The 21373-nt window shown below is 40.6% G+C and overlaps 1 protein-coding gene and 1 long non-coding RNA gene across 2 annotated transcripts in view; both read left to right on the forward strand.

The window, feature by feature from the left end:
* Window positions 1-225: 225 nt before the first annotated feature.
* Window positions 226-2185, forward strand: LOC141769413 (uncharacterized). Its single transcript, XR_012594294.1, has 2 exons — window positions 226-369; window positions 1173-2185. It is a non-coding gene; the product is annotated as an uncharacterized LOC141769413 (long non-coding RNA).
* Window positions 2186-7302: 5117 nt separating this feature from the next.
* The window catches only part of bmp1a (bone morphogenetic protein 1a), a 36223-nt gene continuing 22152 nt past the window's right edge, over window positions 7303-21373 (forward strand). The window contains exons 1-2 of the mRNA XM_074638455.1: window positions 7303-7539; window positions 16570-16683. Of these exons, the coding sequence (XP_074494556.1) occupies window positions 7392-7539; window positions 16570-16683 (262 nt within the window). The 5' untranslated portion in view covers window positions 7303-7391. The remainder of the gene's footprint in view (window positions 7540-16569; window positions 16684-21373) is intronic.

Below are 21373 nucleotides of genomic sequence, written 5' to 3' on the forward strand. Positions count from 1 at the left end.
ATCAGTTGTACTTCTCACCCCTCTCGCCTGACTAAAACTCCAAATTTGCTTTTACCTCTCATTATGTTCATTGTCCAACAACCTGTGATTGTTTTGCTAACCGGACCACAAAGCAAAAAGGTCATTCTGACGACCATCGCAATATGTTTGACAACTTTAAAGTCAAACGCTCTGGTCCATTTGTACTCAGTGTATTTTGGGGGTAATTATGTATAGCTGTTAGTGTTGAGCAGTTTTGTTTGTGTGTTAGTAGGGCAGAAAGCCCCCACTTCGATAACGGTGACCCTGCGAGGAGCACAGCCGAGTAGAGTGGGATCTCTCGGCCAAGCTGGTGAGGTTGTGACGCCGGCTCACACCCTTGAGCCTAAGGTGCGTCTCATTTAACCGTCTAATTGACATTACAACTCGATATTGTCACATTTTACTTGGAGCTCTTTATTTTGTTTCTTATTATTTCTAATGTGATTCATGCAACAGCTTCCTTTTTGTGCTTTCACACTGCCCACATTGTTATCCGTACAACCCAAGGCAATTTATCTTTTTGGCTAGTTTATGAATATCTACACTGCCATGGCAACCACAATGCCATGAAATAATTTTGCCGATCACAACTATTTTGTGGAGACAGAGTATTAAGTAATGAATAATTAATAATCTGCAATAGAAAAGTATAATTTACCCAATTTGTCATGGTATTTTGTAGCTTAATGTGCATTTTTAGTTACACACAAACTAGCAGTTGATGCACATACTGAGGTTTTTAACTTTAAGGCACACTGATACGGTTTCTAGTTTGAAATGACATTGTGTGGCTTTTACTCAATTTAATCAAATACCTTGTTTTATAGAACAGCTGTTTTAATATTTTGACATACAATTGTTATAGAAAGCTACATTAAAATCTGCCATGACTGCAGTGAAAACGACTTCCTCAGCTAAGTTTTATCTTAATCCATCTAAATAGGAGGCTGTGTACCAAAGAGAGCTGCACTTCTGAAAATATCCTCACATTATTACTGAAGACACTGCGTGCACTCTAAAGTTGTTGTCAATCCTAGAGTCGAAGAAGTAAATGTCAGACGTCTCTATGTCCTTAAAACTTTAATATAAATAGGCTTATTATTATATGTTCTGCAGTGTGAGTTAATTAATTCCACTGTGACCTTTTGCAGCAGTGAAAGGTTTCCATGTGGTGATACACCTGATGTAAGCTGGTGCTGTGCCAGAGGCATCTGGGAGCCACAGCCTGCTGATGGGACTGTACCTTCCCTGCAATGATGCACACACCACCCCACAACACGCACAACACCTGCCTCGCCTCCTCCAGAGAGCTCCCCTGTGTCGAGGTGGTTGGAAAAGGCCAGGCAGTCGCTGTCGGCTGTCCTGAGCTGCTGCGTTGCTTCAACTCTCGGTGCAGATGGGTAGCGCTGACTCTAACACTGCAACGGTGGACTTCATGCTACAGTCTGTGCACTCTTCCTACACCTTTAACATTGTGACAGCCAGGTATAAAACATGATCACATGTTATAAACCTCAAGGGAGGATATTATATCATGTGAGGATAAACTGCAACCTACCTGTGATAACCCCGCTCTACAGCCTACAAAAGGACCGTGCTGACTGTACACCTACATCTCAACTTAAAAAACGATTTAAAAGAACTTTTTCTGGGTGTATAATAAGTGTAAATCCTTTAATCATGATCTGTTTTGCATTTATCTTCGGCCTAGACAAGCTATATGATTAACAGCTTGTGTGTGGAGCATTTTGATGTCACAACTGTTTCAAAATATATCCATTTTTGTGATCTAACTAAATTTGAATGTTAGTCGTGGCTTCGATATTATTTGTCACAGTAATTACATTCACAACATTACAGTATTTCATCATAATTGCTTTTCGTGTAGCGGTGTTTTTCTTTCACCGTGACAAATAACTTCACCATAGGATAGGCTTTAATTATGTTAGACTGAGATCTAACAGTCAACGCTAATTAAATGTCAGTATTGGTTATAATTATGTGATTGCAGAAGCTACAGTGTATTGTCAAAGATGCCTGTGCAATGCTCACTTTGAATAATAAGCACTCAAAAAGCTGCATTACAGGAAATATCATGTCCGTCTGTATTTACGATAAACAGTCTTTGTTACATTTGTTTCCACTAAACTACTGCATAAGGCAATATTTTCCATCTGCACTGTGTCATCACTTCACCCTATATGGACATTTTGTTTGAAACAGCCACAGTAAAAAAAAAAAAAAAAAGTATTCCCTGAGGACACTCAACTGTGTTCCCTGTTTGCTAATCTAAATATTTGGTCCTTGTATTGAGCAAGCTGAGAGAAACTCCTCTTATTCAAGATATAATGAGGACGCTCGCTCTCATGCACGATAGTTATACTGCTGTGTTTATAGCAGCAGCATAAATACAGCCCACTCATCTCAGCTGACATCCTGTCTTAAATTCCACACACACAGGCAGCAGTCAGATAAGATAACGAGAGGAGGAGTGCGTCTCCTCCCTCTTATATAAGCCAGGTTTTGTATGTAATAGGCAGGGACAGGATAACTGATGCCAGTAAGACAGAGAACAACAGAGCTGCTGACAGAGCCTCCCATCCCAGCAGCAGCAGCAGTGGATATTCAAGCGAGCCATCCGAGGTCTCTCCATCCAGTCTACACCACACTTCTGTTATTGTTTGTTGATGTGTGTGGAATCCAGAGACTGGAAAGAGTATTTCAGCTTAGTGAAGCGATCTTCACTAATTAATGACAGTGACTAATTAAAGCAGCAGTAGGTAGAACTGGAGTAAATATGATTTAAAAAAAGTTATTTTTATAAAACGGTCACTATATCCTGACAGTAGTGCATGAGACATGTAATCTGAAAAAAAAAAAAAAAAATCATGTGTCCTCTGGTGTCCTCTGGTGCTCCTAACGGCATCTGTAAGATTTCACAGACCGGAGAAAAACAACCAATCAGAACTGAGCTGGAGCCTTGGCGTCTCTGAGCAGCTGTCAATCACTCGCAAACTCCCATCAAACTGTCAAACTAGGCAGCGCAGATCAAATATGAATCAATATTCTGTTACTGTAATGCCTATTTCTCACCTCAAATGTTTTCAGAAACATCTTATAGTGTACGGTTTAGCTGTAAAAAGTTTGTGACCCGGCAGCAATAGGAACGCTCTCTCTGAAATGACCTGTGATTTGCCAAAGTGTTCCGTCACGGGAGAGCCTGAAAACTGAGCCATGAGGAGGTGCAGAAGTCTAGGTATCTCTCAGATCCCTTGAATTACAAAATGCTGAAAGGTTATTATGGAATTTTTGCCCAATGATGCCAAAAACATTCTGCCTACTGCAGGTTGAATGGCAAGAAATTGTCTATAATGTGCTAAATTGAGAATAAACTGAGGGAATATTGTAATTTCTCTTCTTTCTTAATAGGCCACCATTTTTTCGGTTGATATTAAGATCAGTTTAAATTCGATAGATTAAACATTGAACATATACACTGTGCAATGTTAATGCCAAAAATAGCCAATACTTTATAACAGGAGAGACTTCAGAGAGCAGGTCCAAAGCACACAGATTTAAGGCAGTCAACTTTAATTAAAGACTAACGTTTTGATGCCGACTGCGTCTTCATCAGAGTCAAACAGATCTGAGACTCACATCCTCTTAAATAACCTCCCCTAGTTGGGAACTGATTCAGCATATAGGCTGGAAAAATGGTGAGGGAACAATAAGTATTATTATACATCATATAATGATAAAAGGATAGAAGTAGAAGTGAATATATAAATAGCAGTTTCAGTGACAACATCCATGTACATATATCAAAAATAATTTAGTCAGAATGATAATAGTGTTAAATAACGATAAAGATAAATACATCCAACATCCAACTATCATAAAGATCTTAAATATCTTAAATACCACTCCCTAATGAGGAGCTCCTGTCAGCAGTGTGAAAGTGGGCTACAAACTGATTATCAAGAGATAAAAAAGACATAAATGAGGGGATATAAAACATCCCTACCATAGATAATGATATCATCTCCTATTGAAAACAACAGTAAATAGCATGTGCCAAGCAATATGGCTATAGTGCAAGTCAAAAGAAACGGTAATACACAGGATTGTCCTTGTGCATTAAATTGGAACCAACAGAATAATATGTATAGGGAGTCTGAAAAGTGCAAGAGTAAAGCAGATCATTTGGGGGAAATATGAAAAACAATAGATAATAAATGTGATCAATTAATGTTAATTAATTAATTAAATGTGTAGTTATAGGCTACACTCCCAAAAGAAGCTCAAGATTCAAGATTCAAGCCCTTTATTGTCATTGTGTAGTACAACGAAATTAGATTGTGGCAATCCCATAGGTGCTAATGAAAAGATAATACAATAAAAAAGAGATAGTGCAATATCAATATAAAACATATAAAAGATAACACAATATAAAATATAAAAATACAATATGTATATTGATGAGATGACCTGTTCCTATGAATACTTTCATAAAACACTTTTTCTTTTGCCAAACTCAGACTATCATGACACACACCTAACCTTTTACACCTTTATTGACTTTAACTTACAATCTCTTCTACGTGTAATGTTTCATAAATCTCCAACAGGTGTCGCTCTAATCACTTCAATTCGCTCGTGACTGCTTTATAATGCGAGTAAAGCCTATTCCAGAGGTCAGACTCAGTTTGTGTGTTTGCGCGTGTGCGTGTGTGTGTGTGTGTGTGTGTGTGTGTGTGTGTGTGTGTGTGCGTGTGTGCGTGCGTGCGTGTGCGTATTAGCTCGAGGGGGCAGCTGAAGAGTCGAGCGCGCACGTGTGGATGATTGTGCGTAATAGCAGCGCGTGCGCTCGTTTGTGAAGGAGTTTTTAATGTGTGCAACTTTAATTAAACTGTAAAAAAGATACGACCCTTAAATGCATCATGTAAGTACAGTTTGAACTTCTATAAACAACATGAGAGCCGATTAATTGAATCCCCAAAATGTCTGTCTCTAGCTGGCTACAAGCACAGAATGCAAACCAGAACAACATGTGAGTGAAGAACAGAGCTAATTCACTGATTTTCCAATCATGTACAATGTACAAGCCTCACATGTGCAGATCAGGTCCCAGAATTAAAAAAATACTGAATGAAACTGTTACTGATGATACTTTAGACAGCTGATCAGCAGTAAAGTGCTGTTTTTTAAGAATGCATTATAGTTCAGTTAAAAAACGGCCTATGAGCGTAATTTAACGGATTTTCTTTTGTATTAAAGGTCCCATATTATAAAAAAAGCGAGATTTTCATGTTTTTTTTTTTATTATAAAGCAGGCTTAAGTCCTATATGTGAAAGTATCGAAACACTCAATCCACAGGGAAATACACACAGCCCGTATTCATAAACTCTGCATTTGAAACAAGCCGTTAGGATTTCTGTCCATTCGTGATGTCACAAATATACAATATTTAGACCCTTTACGCAGTTTTAAACGTAAAACATTCTAAATGTGTCCCAGTTTATTCCTGGTTGCAGTGTGTATGTGAATGACATCAGCTGACAGGAAGTACACATGGACCCAAGCTGTTGACTAGCAATGTTAATGCAATTCTGTTGCAATTCTGTCAAAATGCGCTAAAACGGAGCGTTTCAGACAGAGGGTAAAGACAGGTATATTCAGGTTTGACAGTATGAAGAAAATAAAGGGTTTTTTGAACATTAAAGCACGTAAACATGTTCTAGTAGAAACACAAAATACAAGTATGAACCTGAAAATTAGCATAATATGGGACCTTTAACAGTAAAGCTCTGTTTTTAGCAATAACAGGTTAATACTGTTGAAATCCTGCTGTAAATTAACAGCAATTGTTTACAGTGTAGGCTAGTGAACCAAACCCCCTGATGGATCCACTAGGGAGCAACAATATATAATAATGTATATAATGTACATGTAGCTATATAATGTATCTTTAAACAGTAAATTAACTGTAAAATACTGTGACATTAATAAAGTTCAAACAGTATTTTTCATTAAAAGTACAAAGCTGTAAATTTCAGCGACAGTATAATAATGTTAATTTTACAATAACATAAAGGCAACCCTGCCGCCAGTTCTTTACTGTTATTTTACTGGGAAATTCTTAACAGTGTAGTGATTGAGACCATAAACTCATGTTTACAATGTTTACTGAAGTAATAAATCAAGTGAGAAGTAGGGTCATTTTCTCATAGACTTCTTTTTGCAACCAGAGTAGTCACCCCCTGCTGGCTATTAGAAATATTACAAGTGGCTTCACTTTCCAGACCCCGGAGTTGCCCACTGGTATAGAAATTGGAAGAAGCAAATTCTTTCCATTTACCCCTTTTTTTTGCAGATAAGGATATGTTGACAGAAATAAGCCAGCTGATGCACCTAGGAATTTAATTTATTTAGGGAAATTCTTAACACTGTAGGCCAGAGGTCTTCGACAGGGGGTCGAAGAGGTACTGCAGGGGGGTCGCGGAATTTTCTCATTATTTTTTTTAATTATTATTATTTAATTATTATTATTTTATATTAATTTTTAGTTGATTAGACTATTTTTTTTATTCCCCCCACAAATTTAAATGTCTTTAAATACACATTATCATGAATTCAACCTATTGTAGCAAACAGATAAATGGAGGCAGAAGTAATATCATGCAATTGACAGATATTGTTGATATTGGCATTGGTATCAGTTAACAAGGTATGTTTATAAATGGCATTGGCATGGCCACCCTACTCACTGTACCTTGCACATGTTTAAAATAAAAACATGAATATATGAACCTGTGTATTATTTGAAAAGCTTAGTATTGAATGCACAATAATAAGGTACATTTATACATGGCACTAGGCCCAGTTTAATATAGAACACAATTTTATACAATATATATAGTAGGGGGTTCCTGCTCCATCTATCCATCAGTTTGGTGGTCCTTGGCCTGAAAAACGTTGAAGACCCCTGGTGTAGGCTAGTGAACCAAAATGTATAGTCCCTCATGTGCTCTCCAAGGACCTCCTGATGGATCCACTAGGGAGCAACAAATACGCACAGGACAGAGGGCATCATCATGGAGTAACAGAGCTTTTTCACCGCCCCTGTGGAGCTGCCAGATCATCAAAGTTTCTCCTGGAGGCTGGAGGAGAGGAATCACTGAAGACACCGGAGAGAGGCTGGATTTAAAACCCGCCCTCCACAGGGATCTCGTTTCCCCCCAAAAAAACCTCCCATTTTCTCTCTCTCTCTCTCTCTCTCTCTCTTTCTCTCTCTTTCTCTCTCTCACTCTTCTGTCTCTCTTCCTTTACCTTTTATCCCTTGCCTTTCTCCGTTTCCCCCACCACAATAATGGATCTCACTGCGAGATGTTTGTGTCTGCTATCCTGCTGTCTCGGCGTGGTATTGGCGATCGATTTGGAGGCGATTGATCCGGGCTACTATGTGGACTCCAGTGCCACATCAGAGGCGATCGACTATAAGGATCCCTGTAAAGCTGGTGAGAGATTTTCCCCTTTTTTTTTTGCTGTGTGATTCACCTTTTTTTATGTGGAAGGTAGAAAACATGCCACGAATCTGTTTTGAGGAGCTCGCATTGGAGAAACGCTGTTTTTTGGAGAGATGACAGTAGAAGATGTAGTTTTGAAAAGGTTTTTAAAAGGGAACATTATGTGCATTTGTTTTTGTTCTGAGTGGCATAGTTTGTGCAGTTTAAAACATTTAACGCACAGAGTCGCCTTGGATAACCCAGCTTTTGGAGAGCGCCTGCAAAAGCTTGTAGGAATCAAAATAAAAAAGATGTGAATGCATTTTCTTGAGAAAAGTTTTTGGCTTAAGTGAAAAGTTTTGCAGCAAATGCACTTTTATTTTCTTAAAATGGGACCTTGTAGTTTCCTGCAGGCGGTCTGCTGCTGTGTGTCATTATTGTTGTGCAAAAGAAGGATTCCTGCACTTTGATTCTTCTTCTGCTCTCTTTCTTTGGTTGGGTTTTCTGCACAAATAGTGTGTTTTTTCCCCACCGGCTGTTCACACGGCCACTAAAACAAAGTGGAGGAGGGGAGAGAGAGGAGAGTACAGTGGAGCTCAGAAATTATGCACACATAATAATTATGTTGGATGTTGTCTTTATGGCTCAATGTATAAATATGTGTGCTTATTTTTTTTGTGAGTATTGCATATTTGTGTTTTAGCATTATTTGGCAAAAGCATATCTGACTTGTCATTGTAATCTTGTGTGTGTGTGTTTGTGTGTGTATGTGTGTGTACTGTGAACTCACTGTCTTGCCAAATCCCTTTGGGGGAGTTTGAACAGATTGTGTTTTCCATCTGGTGAAAGTATTCAGGTTACAGATACAGAGAGTTGGCTTCACTCGAAATGACCTCTAAAGTCCTGGAAGTGCTTACCGATTTGGCGTTTGAGAAATTTCTGATGTGGCAGTCAATTACAAAACACAATTCAATCCTCCCAACTTCTCCTCTACCCAACCTTTTATGTTTTCTTCATCTTTCCCCCTGAGAAGAAGAGTAGTCAAGTCAATTGTATTTGTATAGCCCAAAATCCCAAATTTGCCTCAGGGGGCTTTACAATCTGTACAGGATACGACACCCGCTGTCCTTTTAGAGTGCAACCCTCTCAAAGAAACCCTTTTAACAGGGAAAAACAAGGAAGAAGCCTCAGGAAGAGCAACAGAGGAGGGATCCCCCTTCCAGGATGGACAGATGTGCAATAGATGTAGTGTGTACAGAGTACCAACATAATGAAAATACAACATAGACAATCCATATGACAGAGATTAATACCTATAATGTAACAACCTCCTCTCCACGCCAAATAGATAGAGCCAGAGCATAACGACCTCCTCTCCACGCCAAATCGTTACATAAAAGTGTCGAGGGAGATGTAAAGATTTAGGAGAGATGTGGCTTTACATAAACATGACAAAGGTCAGGCTGCAGATGACCCGCGTGAAGATGTTGCTTCCTGTGATTGCCTCACTGTTTTAGTCATTCAAGTGGTCATGCCAGATTGTGTTGCATCACTAGTATGGATTAATGGACGCGGTGTTCTGATGACTCCTGGAGGGTAAACTAACCAAGGGTCAACGATACTTTGTTTGTATTTCAAGTTCCCTCCCGTTGTTTCCGAGAAATTGTTGATATCTAACGGAAATGTGTCATCAGGGACATTCCCGCTTGATAATAATCCCCAGGTCAGAATCAAGAGTTTATCTTGCTTGTTAGGATGTTATCATTATTAGTAATCCAAGTTTTAAGTAGTGTCATTTGGATGTTTTTGTTTATTGTTTCCTCTGGCCACGTCTGCAGACAGGTGGTTGGGAGACGGTCACAAGTACAAACTCCCACTCTCTCAACCCTCCCAGTCTCCAGCTCTTCCAACACCCACCTGCTTTTCTCCTTCTTTCCTACTAAAGCAGCAAAACGTCCACAATGTCTCAGCTCTCCCTTCTTGTTGAGACAACATTTTTCACTATAGTCAACTTCGTACTAGTAGATCATGATTCTTGGATTATTGATTTCCTCTCTTTTTTCCCCTAATTTTTCAAGCACATCCCTGCACTGAGTCCATTTGATCGCTCTTTGTGGCCTCAGGGTCAGCGTTTTTTATGTCATGCTGCTGCTTCCGCTCAGGAAAATGCTTACGGCTGTGTGAGGTGTCTAATGCAGTATAATGCTCAGCGAGGAGTGCATTTCTTTCTTGCCCTCTCTGCTCGGCTGTCCTTGGTTAACACTGTTCTTCGATGTCAGGATTTTTACTACCGTGTGTGAAATACTTTTCCTCTTGGAAGTGAGTGACATATATAATGACTCCCATTCAGGTGGAAAAACAAGATGACACATTGTTGTGATACTCGGCTAATTTGTCAGTCGGCTAATTGACCGAGTGGTGACCATTTCATTTAATTCCCTCAGATCATTTATAAAGCATTGAGTAAGTTCTTCATTTCTTGCCACAACACATTGTGTGTCACTCCTCCTCCTCCCCAGTTAAGCCCAAAAGAATCCCTCAAAACTGTCTCCCATTTACAAAGGATTAAATAACTCATCACTACACCAGACATGATAGAAAATGTGCATTGATTGAAGCGAGCAGTGCAATAACACCGAAGTAATGCCGTCTATTTAGGAAGTTAACCAGTGGAAAATTCCTTAGCTTGCAGAACTCCAAAACTTGGCAGCATCCCAGGAAGTCATTTAAGACTCTAACAACCCTCTGAGATTAGAGCCACTCATTTCCAAAATGAAAAATGGATGAGAAGCAGTCACGCTCATTGTCTGCTCTGTTTAAATGATAATCACGGAAAGCAGTGATTGAGTTTGACGTGTACGTATTAATTCATTTATGAGGCAAACATCTTAATCTACGAAAGACTCCTGTGATGGCGTTGTGCGTCTGCGTCGTCCCGTTGTTCAAGTTTTGGATGGATGCTTTTGCAGTTTGTGCTGCTGCAGCTGCAGACAGGGCAACCTGAACACCCCTCCTCGTCTCTTGTCCTCTCTTATGCAAGTGGTTTCATGGTCTGTCTGGGCACCCAGCTCTCTGCTATGACTGGCTCTAACACTTCACACACAGACTGTAGGTCATTCACCTCGTGCCAAGGGAAAGCACGGCTGGAAGGTGGAGGGAAGGCCAGCCGCGCTGTGCCACACCAACCCAGGTGAGGTGAGAGCCGGCCATTCACGAGGGGGTTCACTGCCTCTGAAGAATTTGTTGCTGCCGCTGGATGTCGGGCCTCGGCTGTGATTTGGCCATTTAGAGGACTGCAGCTGGGTTGTTTTTGATAACAATGTTTCGGCGCTTTTACTTTCTCCTGAGTCTGTTTTTCATTCTCTGAAGGAGAGCTGCAACAATTAATCGGTTAATTAAGTATTTTTTTTAAAGGAAAAAAAGTCAAAATTTGTTAATTCCAGCTTCTTAAATGTGAATATTTTCTGGTTTCTTTACTCCCCTTTGAGTTGTGGACAAAACAAGACATTTTGAGGATGTCGTCTTGGGCTTTGGGAAACACTGATCAACATTTTTCACCATTTTCTGACATTTTATAGACCAATGAAAATGAAAATAATCGTTAGTTGCAGCCCTACTTTCTCATAAGTCTGTTTTTTTATTCTCTGAGGTGTCACTCAGTTGCTGCTAAGGGCCTCTGTGACCTACTACATTACAGTCACTTGTGTAGCATGATAAATAATATAATGTTAGGATAAAAAACAATCTTCTGCTAAAAACCAAACATCAACATGATGTGGGTTGTGTTGATCAGTTTTTTTGTGAATTGCCTTCATTCACAAAACTGAAAAGTTTTTAGTTTTATTTGTTTCTTTGGGTTTGTCTCATCTGAGTCTCTGAACAGATGCCACTCGTTACCCAGCTCCCTCCCTTAGTCCCGAGATGGGGCTGCCTGTTGAACTTCATGATTGGGCCTTTAAGCAACACTTAAGCAGATGCCTTTTTCTTTTATCATGGAAGGCAGGCGGTATAGCCGAGCCCACACTGGGTGTTTTTCTTACATTACAGGACCCCTGCCACTTCTGTCCCTACAGGGTTCAGGTGATTAGGGAGCCGATCTATTGGCACGATCTCGGTGCATTAGTTGGAACAATATGTTTGTCGTCAGAGCTAAGTAATAACTAATCTCGCATTGCATTAATACCGAGCCTGGAGTCCGGAGCCCAAGTAACAACAAATACTCTGGGAAAAGCTCATTTAAATGGCTCGAATGATGCCCAATTAGCCTACCATAATGAGCAGCTTAGCAGCCACTTCTTCATTATTCACAGTTTGTTTTTTTCTAAATAATTCAGTGGTGCTACGCTAAGAATTGTTTTTCTGTTCCCTCCACCTGTGGTGAATACAGATAGCTATTATTTATGGAAAGTGTTGCAGGTTGAAGAATCTTCCAGATTTAGTTAATCCACAAACCCATTTAAACTTTGCTTTGGACATCTGTTTCTGAGAAAGACCTGCTCTTTCCTCCTCACACCAGACTGCATGACTATGTGTTAGTCTGCTGTCTGAACCACAAATATGAAGTCTGGATGGTCAAAATAAGTTTTGTCAAAGGTGAGAATCCCTGCTGTGTGGCGTTGAATTATTCATCCATACGGAGCTTGAATGCTGTGTATGGTTGACATTAAAAAAGACAAACGGCTGGCAAGCTGATGAGTCAGTGGGTAGGGTATATCAGTAATCAGTGGCAGGGATGAGCTGGGAAATCCAATCTGCTAATGGGCTTGATGGAGTGTGAAATGTTAAAGGGGAGGCAGTGTCTTGCTGTGTGCCCTTTGCAGCTCTCATTTTGTCGATAAGATTGAAGCCGCGGTGCGGTGACAGTAACTTGGGGTTGATCTCAGCGGTGGCTGTGATGAGACTTCAGGCTCTTATTGGAAAATAATTACTTGAATCTCAGGTTGTAGCTTGAGACGTCGCCAGAATCTCTCTTCCAAACATACCGTAGTTTTTGAAATGAGTAGCTAAGTGGATTTTTTTTCCCTCTACTGCCTTGGGCTCAAATTGCTGTGTTAGGAAATGTCAAGGTAAGCATTCGCTAAAGAAATAGCAGCTGTTGTTGTTTTTAGGGTAGAGAGGTACCATATTTACATGACAACAGGCCTGCATAATACAATTCATCATCCCTTAGTTAGGATTGTTTCCTTACTTTTACTTTGTCTCAATATTCCAGGTTACACCGGCTTTGCTACTTTCTGTGTAGCTTTAAACACAGTGTTTGGAGGGATATAATTGCTATACTGGCAGAAAGGGCTGGTACAGAATGAAACCTGAAAAGTGATACTCACTGTCATCAGATGGTAATCAGCCTAACGCAATACACTATTGGCCTCCATTTGAATTCAAATGCAGCGTTTGTTACCAAACACAGGCGGTGAAAGGCGGTGCCAGGGCATTGTGATGCGTTCCAGGCTTACATATTGGCCGGGCCTTCTCATCCCTCATCGTATCGGGAAAAGACTGTCTAAACATCTCTGTAAAGCACAGCGAGGAGTGAACCGTGGCCTAGCAGCAGAGTTGGCCTTCTAAATATAGGCTGGTGTTAGTGTCTGTATAGGCTTAGTATTGATGTTTGTGCAGGTTTCAGTGGCAGATGTCGCGGTCTGGTATTCACGGAAGGAGATTTATAGGAATAGTCCTGGAGTATTTGACACCGCGGCAGAGGTCGAGGCTAGGGCATTACACGAATCAATGGGATTAATTTGATCGAGATCTCATGTGTAATCTGACTGGATGTCGCTGATTGTTGGGGGCAGTCTGAGATGAGAAGGATTATGATGGTTTAGATTAACTAAAAAAAATTCAGTGGATTTGGACTTTATCACATCAAATATGTTCAACCCAAAATGTCATCAAATGTTAAGTTTAGTCTCATTAGTTTGTGAAATATACACACATATTTAACCTTAGATTTAAACGCCTACTCTTTGTGGTGTCCTCTGACTAAAAAGGGACACCTAAACTAGAACAGCTAAAACCCCTACAACTATTACCTAACTATTTAGCATTACAGCTGCAGCTGTTGTCATTTAGGTAATGAATAATGTTTGGAGAGAGATGCACGCTGTACTCTACGGTGATCTCTTGCCATCTGCCACATTCACTAGGTTTTAATCTACAGTACAACACTCGAGTCTCCCTGTGTTTGTACCTCATATCATCACAGCGCTCTGTATCTAGATGAGTTTATCACCTTTCTCCATAGCTTGTCCTCAATCCCGGCCTGCGGTCGTGCACAAAAGATTCCCTAAAACCGTGCGTCTGTGGATAATTAAAGCCAGGAGACAAGGGGATTAATTCGCAATCCCTGAGAGTCTTTCCATAAACCTGCAACAGCGTCTCCAGGACGACTGCTGTGCCCGGGGGAAATGAGTCCTAATGCCGCCGGGCCGTGCATTTGCTCACTTCAATCTCCACTGTTGTCTGAGAACAATGACACTGCGGATTAAGCGGCCTGTCTCCGGCACGGTGGTGGATGATTGGGCCAGAGAGCGCAGCCCTCTGTGAACCTCATGGGGGTGGGAGGAAGCCTGCGTCTCGTTATTTGGCCACAGCCTGCACATAACACTGCTAATGTGCTGCAAGTTGACACTGTATGTGAAAAGAAACGTCCTCCAATTGTTGTTCCTCATTCGATATGGAGTGAAAGAGAGTTTCATAGCATTCTTTTGAATACCTTTTCTCCCCGCTTAAGGCCTTATATGACAGCAACTTGGAGTTAAGCACTGCCTGTTCTTTTCAGCGCTTAGACAGTTCTGGGAATCAAACAAAAAAATGTGAAGATAACAGTGGAAAATGTCCTTCTGTTGTCAGCCTATCCATCCTATACTGCGTGACATCTGGTTGCTTCTTTATCGGTGGTGTTTTTGGCAATGGCTGTGCTGATTGTGTGTAGTCTGTTTTGTGTCTCAGGGATTTGGTTGGAGTGAATTGCTGTTTTTTTTTTTTTTGCAAGCACAAATTAGAGGAACCCTTTGACCTCTGGAATTTAAGCCTGTCCTCTGCGTGTCCCGTCTTGCTGGGCCGTGATCTACACCTTTTCTTATTGCTGTCATTAGCCTCTAATCCCCAAACACACTCATTCTTCTGTGCATCCTCCTCCACGTCCTGCAGGGTGGAAGATTGGCCTGTCTCCCAAAGCCAGCTCCAGATTGTTTCAATAATACTCTTCTGGTGAATGCGAGCCAAGTGTTTTTTTGTCTTTGCTTCTATTGTGCTTTTCATCCCTTTCTCTCTTGTTTCAAACCTCTTTCAAACTTTTAAAGGAGTGCAGGAGATAAAAGATCTTTCCTGTGGATGTTTTTGTTGCGTGCTAAAAAACAAAAACTGCTTTGAATCCAGATAAAATCAAGTTTATCTACACATGATGTATTTTCTTTCACAGTAAGGGTGGCTTTTATCGGGGCGATGCATTGAAGATTTACAGATTCAAACTTTTGACAAACAACTGCTGTAAATCACTCCCATTAATTTTTACAGTTTAGTGGTTCTCCCGGCTTCTTACTCCTCTGGGTTGGTCTCCCCTCCACCACGCTAACCTCCAAACACACATGCAGAAGGCTGTCATTTTCTTTCTGCTCCACATCTGCCTTCCCTATTCAGAGCTGCGGTGATGTGGGCAGAGAGGATATGCCTTCTTCCTCTCTTCCCTTCCCTTCCCCTCTCGTTGTCATCTCCCCCTCTGCTTCTCCCGAAACCCCCATCGCCCCCCCACCCTCACCCTATCCCCCCAACCCCCCAAACTCCTGCATACAAGCCGGGCCATAAATTCTAGAGATGTGCTGGTGTTAAAAGCCTGTGAAAGTGAGCACCCTGTCTCTGCGGAGAGGACTCCTAGCTGATCCTCATACAGAAATGGGGCATTTAGTAGGAATCCCATAAAGCACATTCCTCATAAAGTGGGACTATTTGGTTATTCTTCTCTCTCTCCTTGGCCTCATTAAAGAGCTATTACTTGCTCAAGGTGCCCCATATTACTTCACTGTGTCAGTGTCTCACTATATCATATCTGATTGCTCTCATTAAAGGGGAACACCTCTCAAATTAAGAATTCCAATATGTTATATCCATGGCCATAAAGTTCAATCAATGTGTGTGAACATGAGCTACTCTCTCTCAACGCCAGAAACCAGAGAAGTAAGTCCCAAACTTGTGATGTCATAGGGTATAAAGTGTGGAGCTGCTCCATAGACAATGAATGGGTGTTTTCTTTTTATACCAAAATGAGCTTTATTCTATTGTAGTGTTGTGAGTTGTGAAACAGAAAATGTTCCCATATACTCAGATCATCCCCCTGGGTGCTCTCAGTGTCATCTATAACATCTCTCCCATTCATTGTCTATGGAGTGGCTCCACACTTTATACCCGATGACATCACAAGTTTGAGTTTTAGCACTCTAGTTTTTGGATTTGGGAGAGAGTTGTTCATGTATACTAATATTTTTTTGGACTGTCATAGACTATAGGAGTAACATGTATGAATTTTGAAAATGGGCATAGTTCCCCTCTAACTCTCCAAGGAAGACGCCAAAGCACACTGTGTGAATTTTATTTGGTGACATCTGGACTTAACTTGGCTCAATTAATCACATCAACGGTCCAGTTTCTGAGTTCATACTCTCTCTTCATTGTGTGAACCCTCATGAACCTTGTGCAATATGCTGCTTACATTTCTGTCCTATAATTTGGAGCCCAGACAACGCAGCCTTTCCTGTTATCCAAACAGACACACTGCTGTTTCACAACTCTATTTCTATTTCGCTGCGAGGAAAGGGTAAACAGAACGGAGTCAAGAAAGGAATGAAGTACTGTATATGTTTTTTATATTTATGTGTTACACGCTCCAGGCCTTCCACAAGTGCTTTGACTGGGCCTCCACGCAGCCTACTCTGTCTGAGCAGCAGGAAAAGCTCGAGGCTCCTTGGAGGCTCAGACTGATGCTCCATATTGTGCAGTCGCCTTTACAGTCCTCTGACATGTGCCATCTCTGTTTGTGTGTTTCAGTTGCCTTTCTGGGAGACATCGCCCTTGATGAGGAGGACATGCGGATGTTTAAAGTGGAAAGAATAATCGATTTGGCTCAGAGAACCGTCCAGCTTGTTAATCGCACAGACGCAGGTAACCACTGCTTCAAAGATTACATTTTGAGGTGAAAATCCCTTGTTAGAGCACTGAGGCAAAGTGTTTTGGATTGGAAAATTGCAACAAAACACTCAAAATGAACATTGTTTCCGCATTTTGTTTCTCATTGAGGAGTAATTCTACGCAAGGACATGTTACTTTCTGTCAAACCACTCAGATCCTCTCCAACTGAGAGTCGGCAGCAGCACCTGTCGGATAGCAGTTTTGTGCTTTTCATGAGCCCCTCTTTAAATGTTTATGCCTACAATTGTCCTGTCATCACGACACATTGCTCCACTTGTATCACCATGGTGGACAGTAATAGCAAGGCTTTGTCAGGTTAACTGTTGCTCTTAAAATAAAAAGCCGTTATTAAGCAACAGCCGTGAGTCAGCAGGGACCGATAGGCTTCACAATCCTATAAACTACAGGTGAGCATGAACCAACAAGTATGTGCACGTTGCCGTTTGTGCTTTAACCGCTGTCAGTTTGTTGTTTTTCCACTTGAGTTAATGAGCATGCTGAGGAAAAGAAACATTTTGCTGGATTTACGTTTCAACAACTCTCAAAATATCCAATGAGTGAGATTGATTTATAGACTAAATAGTGACCCCCGAGGCAGGGAGATAAGAGCAGACTCATAGTTCAGGACTGCGTGTACACTCATCTCTGAATATCCATTTGTCCACTTGAGCAGGTTAGTCATTGTGCATCTAATTGTTCTGTAGGAACAAGGATACTCTAGTGTTGAAACTGAAAAACACCATCAGTGTAGTTGAATAAGATTGTTGTTTAAAACAGTGATTCTCAAAGTGGGGTCCAGGGACCCCCACGGTACAATGGCACTCTGCCAGTGCGTTCAGATTCATTCATTTAAATCATCATGATATTAAATATATATATATATATTTACAAAAGGCTTCATAGTTAAACAAATAATATTTTTATTTTAAAATCTATATATAATAGTTCATGGATTACGTTCTCATCTAACAAATCTATAACTCTTATAATCTGCAATATGTTTAATACATGCCTTTCTAATGTTTCTCTTGTTCTTTCACATAACTAAGACTATAGAAGTGTAAAAAATAGGCTACGTCAAATTATTTCAAGGGACGTTTTTGAGGGGGACCTCAGTATATTCTCCACCTTGTAAGTGGTCCTTGGCTGAAAAAACACTGAGAATCTCAGCTTTTAAACACAATATTCATTCACAGTAGTGTTTTGTTCCCATGAACCTTCCTCAGGCTGCACAGACAATCTGTCACTTCAGTATGTACTGTATACCAGATCGTCTCACACAGGTGTGGATCCTAATTAGTAGTCAAGATAACCATTACACATTATTATTTCTACCATATTAGGCCACCACAGAGGTCCTCTTAAATCCAGATACACACAAATCAATCAAATGTCCAAGAATAGAACGTTTCAGTTATTAGGGCTGTCACAGTTTTCTTTTAATTTATTCTGATTTTAATGTCTAAATACGCTTTATTTTTAGGCTATTATTATGTATATTGTGGAATTTTAAATTGCAAAGAAGACAGTTTTAAATCTAATTAAATACTTTATTGATAAATGCAGCACATTAAAGGGCAAAGGGGCGCAGCATTTGTTTTAGCTAAGACACTTTAGTTGCTTCTGGTTGCTATGATACGGAATACCCGCTGAAGTAAAAATGTCAGCACAAGGTAGAGTACTTGCTCTGGATGAAGGGAAGGCTGAAGCACGTAGGGAGAAAGGACGGACCCGCCGATCCGTGTAAATTAATTTCTCCTCCATTGTTGTTGTTCAGCACGTGGAGGATGCAGCAGTTGGTGTTTGTGGTATTTGTTCCGCCCCTCCACCATTGTGATTGGACGGCTGGGTAAAAAGTGATAGTGACGAGTGCAGCGCTTTCCCCCAAAGTTTAAGATTTTTCAAGTCTTGGCAACCAGAAAAATACACCAAAAGTGCAGCGTTCAGTGCAGAATAGACGCTCAGCGCCTCGTCAAGCTGCTGGGTGTTTGTAGCAGTGTAAATACGCAGCGCTCCCATTGCAAAGAATTCTTTAAAACAGAAAAAAACATGAACATAGAGGTTGTGGCGGTTGATTGCCATCCCTTGCGGCTGGCTTGTCAATAGCGCAGTATTGCAATATTGCGGTTATTGCGTCAGACCTAACAGCTACATATTTATGAATAAACACTTTAAAGGGACAGTGTGTAGGATTTGGTGACATCTAGTGGTGTGGTTGCAGATTGCAACCATCTGAGTACCCCTCCGCTCATTCGTCCCTTTCCAAGACTGCGGTAATGTGAGCCGCCAAGTGCAAAACCGTGGTAACGCCGTTCACCTCGCTCGGAGGCCATCCATACCATAATAACACTACTTTAGGAGCAACGGAACTCAGATGACGGCTGGCGGTACCACAGTTTTGCACTCTGCGGATCACGTTACCGCAGTTTCACAAGCGCGTCGGAGAACTACGGTGGCCTTCAGGTAATGTAAAACAAGAAAGTCTCTCTCTGGAGCCAGTGTTTGGTTTGTCTGTTCTGTGCCACTATAGAAACATGGTTGTGCAACATGGCGGACTCCGTGAAGAGGATCCGCTCCCTGTGTAGATATAAAGAGCTCATTCTAAGTTAACCCTAACAACAAAACACAACAAATCTTAGTTCATGTATTCCATTTCTACAAATACATCCCCCGAAATGTTACACACTGTTCCTTCAAGTATCTTAAAGGAACATTCAACTTTCATAAGAAATTGGTACAAAAATGTTCAAGTAAAGTAATCATTTTTCACTTTTCTCCACCCACTCTTTCACGATTAGTTCTCAGTGTATGCACATCATTCAAAAGCGTTACTTATTAAAACAGCCATCCTTATCTCAGGAAACAAGACAAATCATAATTTATTTATTCCATATGGTGTCAATGAATTAAATTTGTGGATTCAAAACATTTTTCAATGCTGTCTCAAGTCTGTCACTTCACCTCACTGGACTATGAGCTTGCTTATCATAAACCGGAACGCGGCAGCTGTGTGATTAACTTCTTCTTTTCTACAGCTGTGGTCGTATTTCTTCACCTGATCCCAACTCTAATCCTTATTTTTCAGGCCAGAGGAGCAGGGGCATTTGGTTGAATAAATAACATGATCAGAATAACAACTAATAAAACCTTTGACCTAAAAACCTTAAAACCCATCTAACTATGAAGGTGGTAGATTTAATCGTATTATTGTAATCAACACATCTTCCACAAGTTTTATCTCCCCAGCACTCTTTCCTATCAGCTATCCGAGCAGATTTGGCTGTTATCAGGCTTTTCCTCAACACATGCACAAGTGTATGTGCTAATTGATCTCGCCAGGCTGCTAAGATTTACTCTTGCAGACTGAAATTCGACAGAACACATTGTTCCAGCAAATAAAAAAAACTGTGGCTTGCATGTTAATCATATTTAGTTAGCGAAGATGAGGGCTCGTAGTCGCACGGCTTCAAGTATTGTTATGGAACAACTATCCGTGTGCAGGATGCACTCAAACCAGATGTCTTGTTTCTACAGTGATAACTTTATTATGAGACCGACACGTCGACTTTGTCAGGGTCATCCAGGTGATGCCTCACAATAAAGTTGCTCTTTGTATTACAAGTGTTGCTGGAGTTTTGGCCTCCTCAGACTATTTCCCTTTACCATGCACCAGTAGGGGAAGCTGTGCCAGAAATCCCTGCTTTACTGTTTCTGCAGCGATCACATAAAACTCCTCGTTGGATAGAGGTCAACATGCTAATTAATTGTTTTAATAAAGGTTAAATTAATCATTTGATAACTCAACACCAGGGACAGGCATCAATGTACCATGGGGGGTTTTGTAGGTTTTCATTAAAGTGAAACACTGACATGTTTAACCCAGATATGAGAAACGATATGAGTTGCTGTTGGAGTCTTTATGTGGAAATAAAAACCTGCAGTGTCCCAGCCCTCTAAAGCACATCAACGTTATCTATCTATAAACATTTTGGTCAGGAAAGTAGAAGGAACAGCACATTGTCTTTTTATATAAATGTTAATTGTATGGCTTAGACTTCTTCCCAGCACACCCATTAAATTCCTGCACTGCGTGAACTCTATCTAAAAGTCAGTGGCTCTCGGCCTTGGTCATCAGACCTCTGAAGTTTTCTCTCCTACACACATTTACTGATCCCCCGTCTAAGGAAAGGAGTCTACTTTTTAACAAGGATATATTTTTGTACAATGATGCAATGTATCATGCATAATCCAAAGTCAACATTTATTTCCTTTAAAGGCCACAGAGTCTCAAAACTATAAAACTGTTATTTCTGGATGTGGTTAAAAGGACAAGAAAACAACATGTCGATGGTGTCTAACTCTGTATTTCACCATCTTTTTGTTTTCATAAAAGTTGCGGCAGGAAAAAACACGCTGAGGCATCACTTTACTTCCGGATGTTATTCAATCCTTATTTTCAGATTCATACTTGTATTTTGGGTTTCTACTAGAACATGTTTACATGCTTTAATGCTAAAAAAAAAAAGGTTTATTTTTCTCATACCGGCTGTTTTGCAGCACCTCTTTTCACCCTCTGTTTGAAACGCTCTGTTTGAACTACCGCCTCCCCCCCCAAAAAATCCCAGTCTGCTCTGATTGGTCAGCTCTTCAGACTCCGCTCCAG

Source organism: Sebastes fasciatus, chromosome 6 (assembly GCF_043250625.1).
Source record: "Sebastes fasciatus isolate fSebFas1 chromosome 6, fSebFas1.pri, whole genome shotgun sequence".
Taxonomy (NCBI): Eukaryota; Metazoa; Chordata; class Actinopteri; order Perciformes; family Sebastidae; genus Sebastes; species Sebastes fasciatus.